This window comes from Vombatus ursinus, unplaced genomic scaffold, assembly GCF_900497805.2.
Source record: "Vombatus ursinus unplaced genomic scaffold, bare-nosed wombat genome assembly UNPS02014773.1, whole genome shotgun sequence".
NCBI lineage: Eukaryota > Metazoa > Chordata > Mammalia > Diprotodontia > Vombatidae > Vombatus > Vombatus ursinus.
Window position 1 is genome coordinate 37,612,733 of NW_020954551.1, and position 21,052 is coordinate 37,633,784.

At 43.4% G+C, this 21,052-nt stretch overlaps 1 protein-coding gene across 1 annotated transcript in view; it reads right to left on the reverse strand.

Annotated features, from left to right (window-relative positions):
- PLXND1 (plexin D1) overlaps positions 1-21,052 on the reverse strand; it is a 200,568-nt gene that overhangs the window by 109,373 nt on the left and 70,143 nt on the right. Inside the window, exons 6-8 of the mRNA XM_027863909.1 lie at positions 19,819-19,996; positions 12,019-12,127; positions 5,564-5,666 (exon numbers count right to left, since the gene is read on the reverse strand). Coding sequence (XP_027719710.1) covers positions 5,564-5,666; positions 12,019-12,127; positions 19,819-19,996 — 390 coding nt within the window. The remainder of the gene's footprint in view (positions 1-5,563; positions 5,667-12,018; positions 12,128-19,818; positions 19,997-21,052) is intronic.

Sequence of the window (21,052 nt, forward strand, 5' to 3'; positions counted from 1 at the left end):
TCTCTCTCTCTCTCTCCTCCTGCTTCTCCTCTCCTCTCCCTCTTCCCTTACCTTTCCTCTTCCTCTCCTCTCCTTTCCCTCTCTCCAAAACTCCTACAATACCTCTCACTGACAATATCCCTAATTTAGTTCTTACTATATACTATGTTGTACTGTTATTTAATGTCACATCTTAATCCTCATAACTAGATGGTAAGCTCCCTAGGGCAGGTCCTGAGTCTTCCCTTCTCTTTGATCCCCTTCGGTCCTTGAACAGGGCCATGCACTCAAACAATACTCAGTTACTGTGGGTGCATGGGGTGTTTAGGGAGGATCAGCGCCTCTGATGTGAGGGCTTGCCAAGCCCTTTTCAGGGCTACTCATCCTGGTCATTGGTGTCTGCCTGGTACTCACCTCTCACCTGTGGCTCCAAGAAACTGTGGTATGTGCAGCAGCCACATCTCAGTAAACTGTCTCTGAAGATGGGCTAAACCAGGTTAAGGATAACCGACAACCCTCTTAGGGGATGTCTACCCCAAGCATGTGAAGCCTTCCCCGGAGGAATGGGCACATGAGAACAATTTGTTCCAACAGCCATGAATACAGCTGAAGCTTGGTCAGGCATCAGACACGAGGCCATAAACTGCATCCTGGTCACCCTGACTTTTGTCTTGCTCCTGGACTTTGATGACTCAGGAAGAGAGAATGAGGCTTGAGACCTTGAGAAATTCTGCCTCACTTAAATCGAGTTCATGCACAAGTTAAGACATCAACCATGATGTCACTGGTCCTCTTTGAAAACAAAGGACCAACAAAAACAACAACATTCTATCCCCCTGTCCCTTACAAAGCAGCAGCCATCTCTAGTCAGACAGATCCCCAACCTGCTCTATCCAAAGCCTTGGCCACACTCACAACCTGAGTCATAGTTAGCTGGATAGGAACTGATGGCTCAAAGGCTGATTAGTTGGATTAACTTCATTAGAAGCTGTGGGGGCGGGGGTGGGGTGGGGAGCAGAGCAGCTGTGCCTGGGCCACAGGATCGGGTGGACATTCGAGGCTCTGTGGAGAGACAGGCCATTTGTAAAAACCATGGGAACAGGCTTCCACATGTGCTATTAACTGCCTCAGAAACAGTAGGTGTGGCCACTTTCCTCTCTCTCTCTCTCTCTTTTAGTTTTAATTGATTAAATCCAGGCATCCTCAAATGCTTGGGAAATGATGGCCCTGTGCCAGTTTTAAAGCTACTATCAAGAGCCAAAGAGATTCTGGTTACTAAAATGACCAGGAAAGCTTAATGCTTCCAAGAAAAAAGCCTCCCACCCCACCAATGCAGCAATTGTTTAAGGCACTCAGTGGCGGACCCCAGCCAGAGCAAAAATCACAGCCCATTCAGTTTTCTCTTCAGCCTGTTCCTATGGCTACCAACAGACAAATCCAGAGAAAATAGATGACAAGCATGTTATTGTTCCCAAAAGGGAAACTGAGGCAGCTGGCAAGAAGAGGCATGCCTGACTCCATATGAGGAGAGACAGGCAGAAGAAAGAATATGGGCTCCCAGTTCTTGCGGCTTCCATGAGATGCGAAGGAAAGACTGTTGAACTTGGAATTCTAGGCCCTGAGTTCAGATCTTAGCTCTGCCACCTAACTACCCATGTGACCTAGGGCAAGACACAGAATCTCTCTGGGCCTCAGTGTCCTCATCTGTAATACAGAGGAAGGAATGACCAGATGCTCTTTAAGGTCCCTCCCAGCTCAGAAAGCCTCCTCTGATTCATCTCTGACCTAGTCTATGTCAGTTTTCTCTTCATCATCTTCCCTCCTAAAACCTCTCTTTCTCCGTTCTCCCATGTTCACAACCTTCAGGTGCTAGTCACTAGGTCAGATATAACTCCATTCCCAATGGCTTTTTGTGATCACTGCTCCCTTTTCTAGATATCCATTAACCAACCTTCTAATAATTTGCTGGGCATTGAAGTTAAGCTTATGGGTGTATAGTCTGTAGCTTGTTTTATTCCCCCCCACATTTTTTTTTTGACAATCAGACAACATCTGCCTTTCTCTGATCCTTTCAGTAACTCTCCCAATCTTCCAGTCTTTCAAGGAGAACTGACGGTGGTTCACCAATCATATTTGCCAATTTTCTCCAGTACCCTAGATTCATCTAGTTCTGTAGACTTGAACTCATCACAGGCAGCTAAGATGCCAAGTTCAGCATTCTTTCCCCTGCATGACATAGAAACCCCACTTAGCACAGTGCTTGGCACCTAGTAGGTGATCAATAAATGCTAATTGATTGACTGACTGATTGACTGACTCTACTTTCACCTCCCTATATGGAATGAGCCATACCACTTCTTGCCAGCTACCTTGGTTTCCCCATTGGGTAGCAACCACTGGCCAGACCTCATGCTTGCCCTTCTATTTTGGGGGGCTTTGTCTATGGGAGCCATAGGAACAGACTGAAAGAGAAAACCAAATGGGTTGTGGATGAGATATGTTGAGGTCTGCCAATAAGCAATTTAAATAGTTGCTCTGGTAGGGGTGGGAGGCTTTTTTTTCTTGGAAGCATGAATCTTTCCTGGTCATTTCAATAACAGAATCTCTTACTATCCAGAACTACCTTTCTGCTTATTTTGAGTGTTCATTCCCGATGAACCACTTTGCTCTGCTCTTTCCAGTATAAGGAAAGACAATAACAGAAGCAGAAGAAAAGCCAGACAGTCTCACCTCCTCTTCAAATTCTTTTCTGTCATAAGCAGTAGTATTTCTTTGATTTCTCTTTCCCCTAATAGAGTTAAAAAAAAGATACTTTAAAAAAAATCATCTTTAGCAACTTCACTGGCCTCAGTTCATTCTAAGTTTATGACTTCAATCAATCAACATTTATTAAGTGCCTACTATGTTCCAGGCACTGTGCCAAGTGCAGTACTTCTCTCCTCACTCTTACAAGCCAATGCCAAGTATTTCTGGGCTGTGGCTTAAATATAGAAAGTAAAAAAACAAAACCCCAAACCTCCAACTCAAGGATGGAGTAATCCCGAAGGTACTTTGTGTATTCTAGGCTGTGGCCTAGATCTACTCATTGGTGGAGATCAATGCCTTGCACCTACATGAGAAGCAGGACAAAGTTGGTGGGAGGAGGGGAGAAAGGAGATCTCTGGGCTCTTCAATCTCTTTAGCTGTTCTGGGCTCTGCAGCTACTTTTGGTTTCCAGCGTCAAGAGAGAGGATGGAAGATGCCAACTCCACTTCAGGTTGCTGAAGGAAAAGGCTTCAGGAAGAAGGCGATGTGAGAGGAGCTGGCTGCCTCTATCATGTCCCTGGCCCCAGCTTCCTACATGGGAGATTTCAGGGAACTTTCCCTTGGGTGTGATCTGGGAATCTCTCTCTTGGTTGAGCTGAAATTCTTTGCTCCCAATGGAAGAGCTCCTTTCACTCTGTACTGTCTGGTATGTATTCTCCCATAGATATTTTCCTTTGACTCCTATTTTGCCACCAAATTGAATAAATGGGTTTCTTTACTAAGTGTTATATGTGTTCACTGAGGACCGGATATTCAATGGGAAAGGGGTCAAGCCTTACATATAAAGGTTGGGGTCCTGTTTCCCCCATTAATGAAACAATGATCAGAAGTTACTTTGAATCTGATCACATCACCTAGATTAATAATACTTAAGGGATTAGATGGGTATAATTTTAGCCCAGTACTTCCTCTCCCTGAGGAGAACAGAGTGGCCAAACCATCTGGCCTCAACCCTTCTGCTTCCCCACCTGGCAGGAATTAAAGTCTCCCTTGGAGAAGGGTGGTAAGAAGAGGCTAGAGACGTCTATTCCGCCTCCCTTCGAGCGACACAAAGACATCCTATGATACGCGTGGGGAACAGCCCTCACCAAATGGATACATGTATACATACATACATACATATATATATATGTACACACATATGTTTATGGCACAGTGGACCTGGAATCAGGAAGACCCAAGTTCAAATCTACCTCAAACACTAGCTACGTAACCCTGGGTAAGTCACTTGATCATGTTTTCCTCTGTTTCCTCATCTGTAAAATGAGCTGGAGAAGGAAATGACAAACCACTCCAGTATCTTTGCCAAGAAAACCCGAAATGGGGTCATGAAAAGTTGGACATGACTGAAATGACTGAACAACAACAAAATACATACATATGCCTATTTCATATAAAAGAAAGTTTCAACGAAGAAAAATAGCAGCAGAGATGCTCAGAATTTCACAGAAGACAAAATCCAAAAATAGTAGCTAGCAATAAAACCTTCAGTGCAAGGAGGCAAATTTGCCACCATAGGCTTCACAGAGATTGGGTAGGATAGAACCTGTACTTGGAATATAGCTTTGGAAGCTAGGGATCCCTTAAAGGAACAGGGGATGTAAAAATGGGGTTGGTAAAATTCCAGAGGAGTTATGCTCATATGAGGAGACCTAGGAACCAGAGAGACAAACATAGGGGAAAGCATTGGGTAAAGATCAACACAGATAGAAACAGAAATGGTGTTGACATTAGAGCGAGTATACCATGGACAGGGGTGTGCTGGAGCCAGCTCATACCAGCTTGCAAGAATCAACTGTTAAATGATCAGTGTGAGCATGTATGTCTCAGGAAATTGGCAAATACTAGGAATCAGGGTTTGATTTATTACTCTGTCGATTGTCTAGACTTAAGAAAGTGATGGGGAAAATATTAACAATGTAGATTAAGTTCAAAAAGTATATCATGCATATTTTTAAGAGCTGGTTGTTAAACATTTAACCATTTACCCCTGATTATAGACCTCCTGGACAAAAAGAGGAAAGAGATGATGTAATCAGGAAACAGATCACAAGCCCAATTCTGACATATGGAACATAAGCATGATAGAGCAGTTATGGAAGATTTTAATTACCCACATCTGTCAAAGGCAAAACAGCTAATAATTTCTTAATGATAATTTGAGCCTTCACAAAGTAGAGAAACCAACAAGGGGAAATTCTGCACTGGACTTGATTCTGACCAACAAGGAAAGTACGGTTGCTATAATAGAAATGATAGGAATTTTGTGGGGAAATGACCACTCCATCATAGAATTTTTGATAGAGGAGAATTCAGCTGGTAATAATCTAACATGCACCCTAGATTTTGAAAGAACAGATTTCAGAGGGCTCTAAGAAAGGAGAGGTACGATACTATGGACCAAAGCCTCAAGGGGAAGTCAGCTCAGAGTGGAGGGTCTCAAGAATTAAACCCTGAAGGCACCAAGAGAAGTGAATCTGATGAGGAGGAAAAGTGAATTAGCTAAAGGGACTGATGTGGATGCAGAGGAAACTCACTAACCACCTTAGATTTTATGAAGACCTGTATGGAAGATGAAAGCAAGGGCAGGGAATGGAGGATCAATGCAAAACTGGGGTACAATCCAGTTAAGAGGATTAAAGAAGACCCTGACCTTGGCATGGGAACCCTGGGACAGGCTAGCCACCTGATCTTCCCACCAAACCCACTGAGAGCCTTGATAGAAAACACAGACGTGAAGAAGTTTCCAAGGAAGGGGATTCCGACACGTCCAACTTACTGTGGGGTTTGCTGTGTTTCCACACTCCGATACGTTGGAGACACAGGTATGCTGCTGAGTGCACCAGAAACAGGGCCATCGGGTGGACAGACAGCTGGTGCATCTGAAAAACATAACAAAGGTGGGGCCATTTAACATCCACAGTGCTCCTCCAAATGCCTCCCTATGTCCACTGCTCCCCAACACGGACCTTCCGTTTCTGCTCACCCAGTCTCCTTCACCGTCTGCTGGACATGACACCTTTATACCCACTTCAGGGCCTTTGCTTGGGCTATTCTCCTCATCTGGAATCCCATTTCTCTTCAATAATTCAAATCTACTCAGTCTTCATGACCCAGATCTGTTGTCACCTTTGAGAAAGAAGCCTTCCCTGACCAACTGAGCCCACACTGAGCTCTTTCCTGACAGAATTACCTATCAGGCACTTAGCTTATTTTATCTAACATTCAATCCCATTCAGTTTCATCTAATAAGCCCCCACTGTGCTAAGCTCTGGAGATGCAAAGACAAAAACAAAACCTGAAACAGGACCTGCCCTCAAGGAGTTTACATTCTACTTGTACTATTGGTTATCTTTTCACGTGTTTAGGCCTTGTTGCTCCAACTAGGCTGTGAGCTCTTGTCTTACATAACCCTTCCATAACAGGAGCTGGCATAGAATTAGGCCCACGGTAGATGCTCAAAAATACTCATGATCCTTGAATGTTGGAAATGGAAGATTCCATAGACCAGAGGATGTTGGAATATATACAAATGAATGATTCTTGGTGGGCAGATTGAATGAATATAGAATGACACAGCTCAGAGGAAACTTGGAACACAAAATATTAGAATACAAGACACATCAAGGATGGGAAGGACCTTAGAAAACAGAAGGGCAGAAAGGGAAGAGGAGTTAGAACACAGGACATGAGAGGTAAAGGGTCTTAGAACATAAAACATCAGAGGGTAAAGAGTATTTAGAACAGAACATTTGAGTGTGAAGGGAATGTCAAACTTAAGCCTTCAGAAACAGAAGGTGCCTTAAAGATCAGTCAGCTAGTCCTATTTCTTATTTTCTATGAGATCTAGAAAAGGAAAGTGGCTTTCTTAATTAAGGTCACAGAGCAAGTTAGTTGGAGAGATGGAAGAAAAGCCCAGGTTTCCTGACTCCTAGAGAAGGGCTCTTCCCATCACACCATGCTGGGTGAATTAAACCAGATTCACAAGCCCTGCTGATTCTGGCTTTTGACTTAGGGTCCAACACTGCTTCTGGACTTGTGGGATTAGCCTCGTGCACAGGTCTTGAGGTCTGGGGTTTCGGGTCTCCTCTCCCTTGCCCATCCCCTCTGGATGTCTCTCCAGGCATGGAGGCTGGCCCTCAGCCTGACCCACAGCTACCAGGTCTGGTCTTCATTTAGAACCAGAGACAGGTCTGGGGAAAGATAAACCAAGAGAATAAGACCTAGCCCGGAGTTAAAATGGACTTTAACAGTCTTCCCATTCAGCCCTCTTATTTTACAGATGAGAAAACTGAGGCTCAGAGGTGGCCAAGGTTACAGAAATAGTAAGTGATACAGCCAGCATTTGAACCCAGGACCTGTGATTCCACATTCAATGCTCTTTCCATGGCATTATCAGCAGTGCTGAACCCTCCCAAGGGATTCTGAGACATGATAGCTGTCATACATGTTGTGTATGAATACATGTCTGTGAAGAATCAGGCTCAAATATTGGGGGCCAAGGACTGAGATTGCCCACATGCATCTGGTTTGACTCACCTCTCCATCCTTGACTCACACATAACCTGCTGACTGTGCCAGAGGCAGGGGCTATCATAGGTCCCTGGGGAACTTTTTCTGAGCAAACAACTAATATTGCTTTTGAAGAGAAAGCACTGTGACATAGTGGGAAAAGCACTCACTTTGGAATTGAATGACCTGGGTTCATATCGCAGTTTTGTCACTGACCAGATATGACCTAGGACAAGTCATTTCACTTCTATAAACCTGAGTTTCCTCAAAATGAAAAGTTTGGACAAGATGACATTGAGATCCAACTCAGAAACCCTATGACATTCATTTCTAACAAGTCAGAGAAGGGGAAAAAAGTTTAATCCCTGGGAAACTCAGGGAAACTCAGTGACTACCACTCCTGCTCCCTCCAACCCCATTCCTTGCCTTCAAAGAGTTTACATTCTATTGGTATTGTTGGTCTGTCTTTTCACGTGCTTATACTGTCTTTAACTAGACCAGGGGTTCTCAACCTTTTATTGAGAGTCATGGGCCCCTTGGGCAGTCTGGTGAAGCTTATGGACCCTTTCCCAGAATACTATTTTTAAATGCACAAAATAAAGTATATAGGATTATCATGGAAATCAGTTATATTGGAATACAGTTACCAAACTTAAAAAAAAAGTTCATAGACCCCAGGCTAAGAACCCCAGACCTATACTGGGAGCTCTGTGAGGGTATGATTCATTTCCTGTACCCTTCTGGGCTATTAGAAGGACTCAAAAACACTAAGAATCCTTGAATGTCAGAATCTTTCCTAGGCTCCTCGGGCTCTGCTCTCTTGACCCTCAGAGGACAATCTCTCTCGCTCCTTGCTGGAAATTTCCACTGAGAGCCTCAATTTTCCCATCCAGTCTCACAGTAATAATAGGCTTTGAAAACCCACTAATCTGCTTCATTTTGGACAGCTAGGCAGCCAGAGACCCAGAGTGAGAACCTGTGCACAATCAGAGAGCTAGAGAATCAAAGAAATCATAGGACTTGAGAGCCAGAAGGAATCATTTAATAGATGAGGACATTGAGGCCCAGAGACAGGATGGCATTTGCTCAGGGTCTCACAGTGAACAAGGGACAGAGCTGGGATTCAGACATGAGTCTTCTCACTGAGCACCAAGTTCTTCCTCTAAATGCAGACTTCTAAGGATCCTGGGGAGGCTGCCAAACCCCATCCTGGAGCAAGGACTGTGTCTTTTTGCTTGTGTTTGTACCCCCTAGGACTTAGGACAGTGCCTGGCACACAGTAAGCACTTAAAAAATGCTTATTAACTTGACTTGATTGCCGATGTGAGGTGAGAGGTCAAGCTACAGGATTGCCCTTCAAGCTATATTTGGAGAAGCCAGATGTAGTCAGGACCACTGAGGACCTCTGAACCCCAAACTAGCTTAGGAACTTAAGTAGGGGGGGACCACTTACTTCACCTCTTTCCAAGACCTCAATGCTGCTTTAACAGAAAAAAAGAAAAGCAAAGAAGAAAAGCAAGGCTAGTTTGGGGAGGGTGAGCTGAGATGCCAGGGGGCTCAAGAAGTTTCCCACAGACCAACATCCTTTGTGGTTTAGGACTTGAGGAAGCAGGATCCCAGATGGGCGTCCTAGAAAGCCAAAATCTCATCTACTTTTTATGTTAGGGAAGCATGGTACCTGGCAGCTCTCCTTCTTAGACAATCTCTAGGCTTTGGGGGGCTTTCCTGCCTTATTAACTGGAAACTTTTCTCCAGCTGCCCTTCCCCAAACACAAGTCACCCAGTTCCAGAGGGGATGCTTATTAGGTCCTGATCTACCACTTCATTCACTTATTGGAAAATGACCGGGTAAGACCAAGCTACATGAGGAATGGTTGAAAGACCTGGGGATGTCGAGACTAGAAACAACAATAGTTAGCATTTACACAGTGCTCTGTTTATGAGTATTTCTCTACATTATCTCATTTGATGCTCACAACAATCCTATCAGGTAGGTGTTATTATTACCATCCCCATTTTACAGGTGAGGAAACTGAGGCTTTGAGAAGCTAAATGACTTGCCCAGGGTCATACAGCTAATAAACATCTGGGGCAGGATTGGAATTCAGGTCTTCTTGTATCTAAGGCCTGAACTCTAGCCATTGTGTCCCTAGCTGCCTAGAAAAAAAGACTTGCTTGACTATCCTCATTTCTTATAAGAGATGGTTACGTGGTCCAGTGGGTAGAGAGCCAGGACTGAAGTCAGGGAGACTCATCTTCCTGATGATAGAATCTGAATATGGCCTCAGATACTTAGTAGCTGTGTGACCCTGGGCAAGTCACTTAACCTCTACGTGCCTCAGTTTCTAAATCTGTAAAATGATCTGGAGAAGAAAATGGCAAACCACTCCAGTATCATTGCCAAGAAAACCCCAAATGAGGTCATAAAGAATCAGACACAACTGAAATAACTGAACAAGGTGGTAGAGGGCCTAGAGAGCTGGTCCTGGAGTCAGGAAGACTCAAGTTAAAATCCTGGCTCAGATACTTACTGTGTAGCCCTAGGCAAATCACTTAACTTTCTGTCTCCGGGAACATTTGTAAGATAAAGGGGTGGATTCAGTGGTCCCTTCTATTCTAAATATATGATTCTGCAGGAAGTTTGGGGAGGGGAAGAGAGGAGAGCATGGTAGTAATGCCCTCCTTCCCCACCAAAAAAAGGAAGAGAAGGAGGAGGAAGAGGAAGAGGAGGAGGAGGAGGAGGAGGAGAAGGAGGAGGAGGAGGAGGAGGAGGAGGAGGAGGAGGAGGAGGAGGAGAAGAAGAAGAAGAAGAAGAAGAAGAAGAAGAAGAAGGAGAAGAAGAAGAAGAAGAAGAAGAAAAGAAAAAAAAGGATGATCAAATATAACAGAAGAGAGCAGGAGTTAGGAAAGAGACACAAACAAGCAGGGCTATTTTGTTACTCCTACATTGAGGTTAATATACACTTACATAGTACATGTAACAAGCTCACAGTTTCATACAATCCTCCCTTCTGTTCTCTATATATTGAAATGTTTACGTTTGGTAAGTTAATAATAAAAAGGAAAATTTAAAGAAATTAAAGAATTTAAAGAAAAGAAAATTTAAAGAAAATAATTTAAGAAACAAAGAAAAATGTAATTTAGAGAAAAGAATTTAATTTAAACAAAAATTTTAAAGAAAATAATTCAATTTAATGAAAAAGGAAACTTAAAATAATTTAAGAAAACTTAAAGAAAACATAACTTAAAGAAAATAATTTCAGAAAACTTAAAGAAAAATGTAATTTAAAGAAAAGAATTTCATTTAAAGAAAAGAATTTAATTTAATGGAAAAGGAAATTTAAAGAAAAGAAAAGAGAAGATAGGAGAGATATAAACACTGTCTTCTAACACTTGAAGAGGTATAATGTGGACGAAGACACAGACATTTTTTGTGGATCTCCAGGTGCCAGAATTGGGACTTATGAGTGTAGGTAGTTACAGAAGAAAAAGATTCTGAAGTGTGATACAGCGGAAAGAGAGCAGCTTCTGGAGTCCGAGGGCCTGGGTTCGAATCCCAAATCTGAACATCACTACCTGTTGCCTCCATGGGCCAGTGTTGTCAACAGTAGAATGAAGACACAGGCTTAGATGCCCTCTACTCTCCCTTCCAGCTCTCAATCTCTTGTGACCCTAGGCTTTTTCTACCTTGGGAAATATGAAGCTTAGAGATTCCTAGATTGTTCAGAGTAAGAAGGGACCTATGAGATTATATGATGTAACCCCTTCATTTTACAGAGGGGAAAATGGAGAGACAGAGGGTGGGAGACTTACTAAAAGTCACCCAGCTAGAGAGAAGCAGATTTGGAACTGGGGCTGCCTTACCCAGAGTTCTATCCCAACACCATTGCTAGAGGTATTCAAACGAGATTGACAGCACCTTTTCAGGAAGGCTGATTTCCCTTCAGAGTTCAAGATTCTGATTCTACGATTTTCTCCAGGGTCAAAACTGAGATCGTCCAAGTATTTGATCATAATTTAATTCTCTTAATTCAACAAGCACTTAATTAAGTCCCTGCTATAATGTAGGCACGCACACACACAGCAGACATTGTGCCCAGTGCTGGAGCTACAAAGTTAAAAAATAAACAGTTCTTGTCCTCAGGGAGCTTATATTCTACTTGGGATGTGTGTGAGTGTGATATGCTGTAGACACAGAGAAGTAAATATAGGATAAAAGCAAAGTAACCTAGATCTCCTGGTCCTAGCCTAGTCCTAGACTAAAGATGATCTACTCCAGTGCTTTAAGTTTACAAATGAAGTAACTGTGTATCACACTGGATAGAGTACTGGGCCTACAGTCAGGAAGACCTGAGTTCAAATCTCATCTCAAACTAGTGTGCCCTTGGGCAAGTCATTTAACCTCTGCCTCAGTTTTTTCAACTGTGAAATGGGGAAATAATAACATCTATCTCTCAGGGTTGTCATGAAGATAAAATTTGATTATGTTTGTAAAGTGCTTAGCATAGTGCCTTGTATATAGGAGGCATTATATAAATGTTAGCTATTATTATTATTAATTATTATCCATTTAATGTTAACAGGGCTCAAACAAGTTGTGAAAAGTCCCTTTAACAAGCTCAATAATTAACACTGATCACTGATTACTGGGTTGGGTCCTTTTTTCCCCTTAGTCCCATCCCTCAACCAGGAAGTCCCCATGGGGGGGGGGGTGTCACTCACGCTGTATGAGGGTAGACACGTCCTGTGCGGGTACAGTCGTAGATGGTGAAATTGGCCCAGACGATGTTTCTGCCATTGACCTGCACAGCTGTCTGGACGGTCACGTGGTCTAGAATGGAATGGAGGAGAAGAGAGAGAGAGAAAGAAAAGGATGTTTATAAAGAATGAGGAGGATTTGATTCCTGCTTACTCCCCTCCTTGGGGATGGGAGTATGCCTCAGTTTCCCCTGAGAACAGCCCCCTAGGAGTAGGTATGAACATCTCTCTGGCTCCAAAATCTCTCTCCCATCACCTGAAATTCCACTACTGAAACTTTAGTCACGATAATAATAGCTCCCATTTTTTTCCAATCAACAAGCATTTATTAAGCCCCTACTGTATGCCAGACACTATGCTAAAAAGAAGGGGATATAAAGAAGGGTAAAAACAGTCCCTGACCTCAAGGAACTCACAGTCTATTGGGGGAGACAACACATATGTACCTAGGTACAAGATACATACAGGGTAGGTGGGAGGTCGTCTCAGAGGGAAGGGCACTAGCAGCTGGGGGGAGGGGAAAAGTCCTCCTGTAGAAGGTGAGGTTTGAGCATAATATTGAAAAAAGCCAGGGATTCTGGGAGGGGAAGGTGAGGAAGCAGAGTCTTCCTGGCATGGCGACCTCCAGTGCAAAGGGCAAAAGATGGGAGATGGAGGGTTGCATGCAAGGGAGTACAAGCAGACCCGTGGCCAGACCAGTGCCTCTGAGGAGGGGTGTAACAGAAAAGAAGGTTGGCTAGGTGAGGAGGGACTGCAAGTGTCAAATAGAGGGGTCACACTCAGGCCCCCTGGCAAGCGACCCTCCAACTCCTCTCGAGTGCCGGATCAAAAACACAATTTGGAAACGTTCAGCAAAACCGATAAAGATACAATACAACATAGGCAATGTTCATTTGTGGTCTCTGAGCCAATAGGCAGCCTGAGTTTGACACCACTGCTGTGGGTAATAGGGAGCTGTTGAAGTTTATTGAATAGTGAGGATGACATGATCAGACATACATTTTAGGAAAAAATCATTCTGGCATTTCTGTGGAAGATGGATTGGAGAACATGTGCCAATTATGCAGACTTTCAATTTGCTTTTCTCCTCAGAGCCCTCTCAGGTAGGTAGCATGAGAATTTTTAGGACCATTTTAAAGATGAAGAAAATCTGAGGTTCTAAAAGGCTGGGACTTGTCCAAATCCACACTGCCAGTAAGTTCTGGAGCTGAGATTCTATTAAATCCAAGAGTCTTTATTATTAAGCACCCATTATGATGCTGGGGCTAGTTATCCGGGATAAAAAGTCAAAAAGGAAACAGGTCTGGCCTTCCCGGAGCTTACATCATGGGGCCACAAGTTGAAGAGAGATAACTAAATACAAAATAACCCAGATTTCCTGCCTCCAAATACACTCTTTCCACTACATCAGCAACTGGAAGGGACCACAGAGGTGATCCAGGCCAGCATTCTCATTTTACCGATGAGGAAACTAGGGTCGAGAGAATTTAAATAGCTGGCCAAGGGTCAACCAGACAGTGAGTAGCAAAGCCTTTTGGGTTAAGTCAAGAGGTCAAGAGCTCCTGGTTAAAAGGTGAATGTTCCTAGGGGTTGAGCCCTTAGTATTCACTCAACCTTTGGAGTAAATTTAGTTTGGAGAGAGTAACAGGGAGGCAGGAGAGAAAGTTCTGGCATATTGGGCACTGCCAAGGGACAGCCAGCCAAAATGACGTGCGTGGACAGTCGAGTGATAGGAGGTGGGGGAGCAGCACAGAAATGGGAGTCTAGAAAGACCAGAAACAACCATGTAGCCAACCTGAGTATCGTTGGGAATTCCCTAGGACCCCAGTTCACTCCCCCTCCAAACAATATAGCTAGTTAGGAACAGCACCAGACAAGGTGTTAGAAAACTTGGCTTATGATACACTGTATGATTTCCAGAGTGTTCCTTAACCTCTCTGGGCTACAGCCTTGGAGGCTGTTATCTCCCAACTCCTTATTACTTCTCAGAGATGCTGGGAAGATAAATGAGGTCAGGCCAGAAAAAAAAAATTAGTTTCTCAGAAGAAGAGGCTTTATCACCAGGAGGAGATAATTACTGCTCTCATTAAGTACTCTTCAGTATTATTTGTTCACCATACAACCACAGAAACCAAGGCCCCCAATTTCCCTCTATGAAATGCTGCCCTGGGTTGGGGGAGAGAGTGAGATGGGTTTGCTTCCCGTATCTCTTTGGATTCATAGGCAAAAACAAAAACAAGTTGTATACTACCCATGTGATCACACAAAAACCCAAACACACACATGTGCATACACAGGTACATATACAGAGAGACCCCAATATACACTCATACACAAATAGAGACATAACCCAGTACACAAACAGAAGCACATGTACAGCAACAAGGGTGGAATGGGGTTGGGAGAGAAACCCCAGAAAGTCCAATCTGTCAGTCTGGGCCAGAGAAACTGGAGGCCCCCAATTCACAAGGGTTTAATGGGTCCCCTCAGCAACCAGAGCTAGATTGCAAATGTTGCCTGGCAACTCTGAGTAGGATTCAGCTTGTGGGCATGATGCACATTACATTCCTTTGTGTCCTGGGGCCCTGAGGCTGTGTTAAGCTGAACAGGGCTGGGCACTCCCTTCAAGATGCGAAGGGGTTGAGATCCCAGGCTCCTTGCCCCCAGGTAGGGCCCCATAGGCTAACCCTGATACACAGGGCAATGAGAAACTCTTCAATTGTTCTACTGTCTGGCTGACACAATTTACTACTTTAGCCCTTCTCTGATTATTTAAGGTGGATTAGTCTGGTCTCCCCCAGCTACAGCCTGGGTTCCCTGAGGACAGTGCCCATGGGTGCTTAATTCAATTCAATAATGTCTATTAATGTGTGATTGTACATTTTGCTGGGGGAGATGCAAAGTTTAGTTAGTTAAGACTTGGTTCCTGCCGTCATGAAGTTTACAGTCTAGTTAAGGGCTAATATGCACACACTGAAAACTAGTACATAATATGACATGGTAAGTGCAAAACAGAGAGAGATGCAAAACAGAGTACTCTGTAAGGTCTGATGGGGATGATCATTAGCTGGAGAAGGGGGCTGCTGTCCAGGTGGGCTTTCTCAAAGTGTGTTAGATATTGACAGGTGGATAGCAATTTAACAAGTGAAGATAGGGAGAGAAACATTCCAACAGAGGGAAAAGATGGAAAAAAGTAGAGGAGGGGAAAGAAGGAATGAAAGATTTATTCAGGGTGGAGAGGGTAGAGTAGTTTAGAACACAAGAAGAATAAGCATTTATTAAGTACTTACTGTATGCCAGGCACCATGCTAAGTGCTGGCGACACAAAGATAGGCAGAGAGAGTCCCTGGCCTCAAGGAGCTCACACTCTAATGGGAGAGACATCACGAAACTAACTAAGAACATACAAAATACATACAGGGTAGACGGAAGGTAATCTCAGAAGGTTAAACACTAGCAGTTGGGGAGTCCAGGAAAAAAAGGCCCGCTACAGAAAGTGGGATTTGAGCTGGTCTTGAAGGAAACCAGGGAAACTAAGAGGCAGAGCTGACGAGGGAGGGAATCCCCAGGCATGAGGGCCATGCAAAGGCAGGGAGATGGGAGAGGGAGTGGCATGTGGGAAGAATAGCATGCAGTTTGGCAGGATCATAGACAAGGAGGAAGGTAACAGAGTTTATAAGGTTGGAAAGGTGGGATGATGCCATAGTGTGGAGGCCCTCAGATGAACATTCATCAGTAGGCATTAAGAAGCCATTGAAAGACCTAAATCTGATTGCTTACCATCTCAGGGAGTGGGGAAGGGAGTTGGGGAGGGAAGGACAAAATTTGGAACTTAAAACTTAAAAAAAAAACAAATTTTAACAATTGTTTTAACATGTAAAGGGGTAAAATACACACACACACACACACACACACACACACACACACACACACACACACTGATGGTTGCTTGTTCTTTTTGCTCAAAGATGACCAAAATGACATCACTACGGTGGAGTCCAGTTACAGCGTGTCTGACTGTGACTGATCAAACCAACCAATACAAGCTCGGAATGTTCTACCACAGGTCAAGCACAAATGAGTCTATGTGAACATTTCGGTTGGATTCTTTCAATTTGCCCATATCACATTTCTTTTGAGATATTTCAATTCTGCTTTGCTCATAGAGCGCAGCACCTTCTCGGATGCGGGCATGCCATGCTGAGCGGTGCTGTGCCAGTGTCTTCCATGTCACACAACCAGTCCCAAAGTTCTTAAGAGAGACCTTGAGAGTGTCCTTGTATCAGTTCTTCTGACCACCATGTGAACACTTGGCCTGTATGAGTTCTGCATAAAATAGTCTTTTTGGAAAGTATATGTTTGGCACTTGATACAGATACACAGATAGAAAGATAGACAGATAGATCTATCTGTCTGTCTATCTATCTATTTATCTATGTATCTATCTACGAAGCCATTGAAGATATTGGAGCAAAGGAACAACATGTTTACTCTTATAAAAGATGGGTTAGAAGAGGGGAGGGAAGGATAGAAGCGAAAAGACCTAAAGTGATGGCAGCAGGAATAAAGAAGAAAATGGTGATGAAAGATGTTGAAGAAGTGAAATGGATGAGACTTAGTAACTTAATCAATTAACATTTATTAAGCACCTATTGTAAACCAAGCATTTCGCTAAGCACTAGGGATACAAGAAGAGGCAAAAGACAGTCCCTGCCCTCGAGGGGATCTAATGGGGGAGACAACACACAAAAAATTACGTACAAAGATCACTTAGGACAGAGCCCGGCACAGGGCAGACACTTAATAAAATTTGATTGATAAAACCACATACCAGGTAAATAGGAAATAATTAAGAGAAGAAAAGACTCTAGAATTTAGAGGGGATGGGGAAGGGATTTTAGTTGGGACTTAAAGGAAGCTGGGGACATAAGTGACATAAGAGGTAGAAGAAAAGGAAAAGTCAATAACAGGAAGCTTTCAAGTATGGAAGATAGGGTCAACGGTGACACAACTGACAGAAACGGTGAAGCCAGAAGAAGTCGGTTTATGGGGGAAATCCCACCCTCGAGCTCTGAGCTCTGGATTCTAGTCCTGGCTCATTCCTCATCCCCCAACTAGTTACAAGAGTTCGTCCAGTGCAGTGAGGTGGCGCAGTGGATAGAATACTGGCCCTGGAGTCAGGAGGACTCGAGTTCAAATTCAGCCTCAGACACATAACACTCACTAGTTGTGTGACTCTGGGCAAGTCACTTAACCCCAACTGCCTAACCAAAAAAAAAAAAAAGTTCATACAAATCACCTCACCTTTCTGGGCTCCTGTTGTCTCATATGTAAAATAAGGATAATAATATCCAATGGACTGACTTTACTGGACTGTGTAAATAATGGATGAGAAACTCTGAGGCATTATTTATCTATAAAGTATTAAGGTAATTTATCCATGATTATAGCAAGGTCTCTATCGTGGTGTCCCAGGGATCTGACTATGGACAGGTACCATTTAACATTTTTATCAATGACCCGGAGAAAGACAGCATGCTTATTAAATCGGAGGATGATACAAAGCTGGGATGAAAACTGACAGGTTAGAATGACAGTGAGGCCCAAAATAAAAAAAAAAAGATTTTGACAGGCCAAATCTAACAAAAATTTAATAGGATAAATTTTTAATGCAAGTCTTATTCATGGATTTAAAAAATAAAGTTACAAGTTCAAGACGGAGGAGGAATGGCTAGACAGCAAAAAATATCTGAGGGGTTTAGTGAAGTGCAAATTCAGTATGAGTCAACAGTATGATAACAGTATTCAAAAGAGAAAATTCCAACTTAGGCTGCATTAGGAAACAAGAAGGGCAGGTAATAATTCCACTATAATCTGCCCTGGCCAGACTATCTCTTAATTACCATCTTCAATTCAGGGCATCATATTTTAGGAATTACACTGACAAGCTGGTAAATGTCCAAAGGAGGGCAACAAGGGTGGCAAAGGGCTATGACTTCTTGCCTCATGAGATCAGATGTGAGAACTGGAGATATTTGGGAGTGTCAAGGGAGAGGAGGAATTTGACAACTCTTTGCAAGTCTCTGAAGGGCTGCCATGTGCAAGAGTGATCAGACTTTTCCGTTTAATCACAGAACACAGAACAGACAAGTCCAGGCTGTCCCAAAGTGAAATGGGCTACCTCAGATCACTAGAGGTATTTAAGCAAAAATCAGATGACCATTTGCCAGATACAGTACAGATGGGATTCTTGGTCAAATACAGGTTGAACTAGAAGGCCTCTGAGACTCTTTTCAACTCTGAGACCCTGTAATTATATCTCCCAAAGCACCTAGCTCAGTACATATTTTCGATTTTTCATCTTTTCTAATTGTTCCCTATTGTCACTTTTGGATAACCTATCATTATGTTGTTCAGCTGTGTCTGACTCTTCGTGACTCCATTTGGGGTTTTCTTGCAAAGATACTGGAATGGTTTGCCATTTCCTTCTCCAGCTCATTTTACAGATGAGGAAACTGAGGCAAACATAGTGAAGTGACTTGCCCAGGGTCACACAGCTAGTGTCAGAGGCCAGATTTGAACTTAGGAAGATGAGATTTCCTGTCCATTCATTGTGCTGTTTAGCTGCCCTTAACTTATAATAGGGCAGCTCAAAGGCTTTTTTTCTGGCTACCAATACATAATAATAAAGGCAGGAATTTGGAACAAAGGATTGAGGTGGACTATAAAAGCCTGCATAAAGCAGCATGGTGACTCGATCAGGCACGGGCCTTAGAAGACTTAGGTCCAAATACCGTCTATAACTAAAGAGCTAACAGTCTGACCTTATCCAGGAGAGACTTTCTAGTCATTACATTTTAGAGGACTGGAGGCAAGATGGCCTGCAGGTACCTTGGAAAAACGAAGCCCAGAAGCCTGGCAGCTCTGAGACCAGCAGAGACATGCAACCATTAACCAGCACAACACTGTCCAGCAGCCACCAAGTAAGACTAATAGAGAATAATGCTTGGCAGAGACAATACACTATATGAGACCAAGAGAATAAATATGGTGACACCACTAGCAGACATTGGTGGCATCTTTGGTGGAAGTTGTCCCTCCACATGTGTTCCCTATGAGCCTGCCCTTCTACACCTGTTCCCAAAGTGTTTCTACTCTTCCCACTGCTGGTATGTATTTTCGAGATAACATGTCCCTAGTTTATGGGAGGAAAGTGTTGTATTGCTACTTTCCTTACCATGATGTTTCATTAAGTGCCTTTGCTTTGAACCAACTGCATTTTATCTTTGACCACTAAAAGATCCCACGTACAAGACAGAAGTAGCCCAAATACTACCTTTAAGTTGTCTGAGGTATAGGATCTGTCTTCTTATATCTATGAGAAAGCTAGGTGGCGTATTAGATAGAGTGCTGGGCCTGGAGTCAGGAAGACCTCATCGAGTTCAAATCTGACTTTAGACATTTCCTAGCTGTGTGACCCTGGGCAAGTCACAACTTCTGTTCAACTAAAATTTCCTTAACTGTAAAATGGGATAATAAAAGCACCTATTTGCAGGGTTGTTGTGAGGAGCAAATGGGATATTTGTAAAGCACTTAGTACTGTGTCTGGCCCATAGTAAGTGCTATATAAATTCTAGCTATTATTGTTATTGTTGTCATTGTTGTTATTATTATTATCTTCCCCACCATGTCTTGCCTGGGCTAGGCACATAGGAAACCACCAATAAAGATCTAACGGGTTGATTGCTACCCTTCAGGTCTTACCTTGGCCTGATGGAAATTCAGGGTACTTGTCTCTAGGAAGGAAGTTGCAGTAAGCTATCTGGTGACTGAAGTCTGGGCCGGGAACCCTGGCCACCGTGTGGATGCCATTCCCATAGTCACAGGCCATCTCCATCCCACTCAAACTGGGTATGTTGCCGCTGATTTGGATGATCATACCCTGGAAATACATGTGGCCAACGGGTGAATAGTGACCTCCTCCCTTCCTTTCCCCAGCTTTCCAGTTCACTGGCCTCCCCCTTCTCTGGAAGGGGGCCCCCTAAGACAAGCTCTGGGGAACTAGGGACATCAGATGGATGAGGGGAGGGTGGCTTTGATGGTGAAAAGGTGAAACATTTTTCTCCTTACTTCCATTATTCCCAATCAATAAACATTTATTAAGTGCCTATGATGTACCAAGCACATGATGTACTAAATGCTGGGAATACAAAAAGAGGTGAAAGATAGTCCCTTCTCTTCAGAAGCTCACAAACAGTGGGACTGTCCCCTTCTCACTAATCCCTCTACTAGGAGAGAAATCCATCACTCCAAGGTCTTCATCTAATTCATTCTTCTGAAGCACAAGCCGGCCGGCTCTCCTTGAGCCTCAGACTGTGCTCTTTCAAATGGTCAGCAGGAGATGGTCTCTGGCACAGTCAATGTGGATTCAAAAGACCTAGATTCTAGTCCTGGCCTCTCTGTGACCTTGGATAAATCATTTCATTTCTCTGTGCCTCAGTTTCCTCCTCTGTAAAGCAGGGATAATAAAACATGTCCTGCCTACCTCATAGGACTCACTATAGACTTGGGGTCCAAATAAGGCAAGAATGCTGGCAACCCCAAACCAAGGCTAAAAAAAAATTTCTCCTTCTGAACTACAAAAAGGGACCTCTACAGAACAATTGAGTTTGTAATGCAGCCCCAAATCAAGCATCAGAATACACCTGTGGGTACTTTGACCAATAACAAAAGTGTCTTCATTTCCCAAGGGACTAGCCTGGGTTCATGTATCAGGTAGAGGATTGGATAAAATGACCACTAAGGTCCCACCCAACTCCAAGATCCTAGGACACACAATGTATATAGTAGACTTGGAGTCAGCAAAGACCTGGGTCAGATGCTGCCACCATCATTTACTAGCTCTGTGACCATGGGTAAGTCCCTCCCGTTCTCAGTCAGTCAGTCAATATACACTTAAGTGCCTACTATGTGCCAGGCACTAAGAGGATAACAAAGA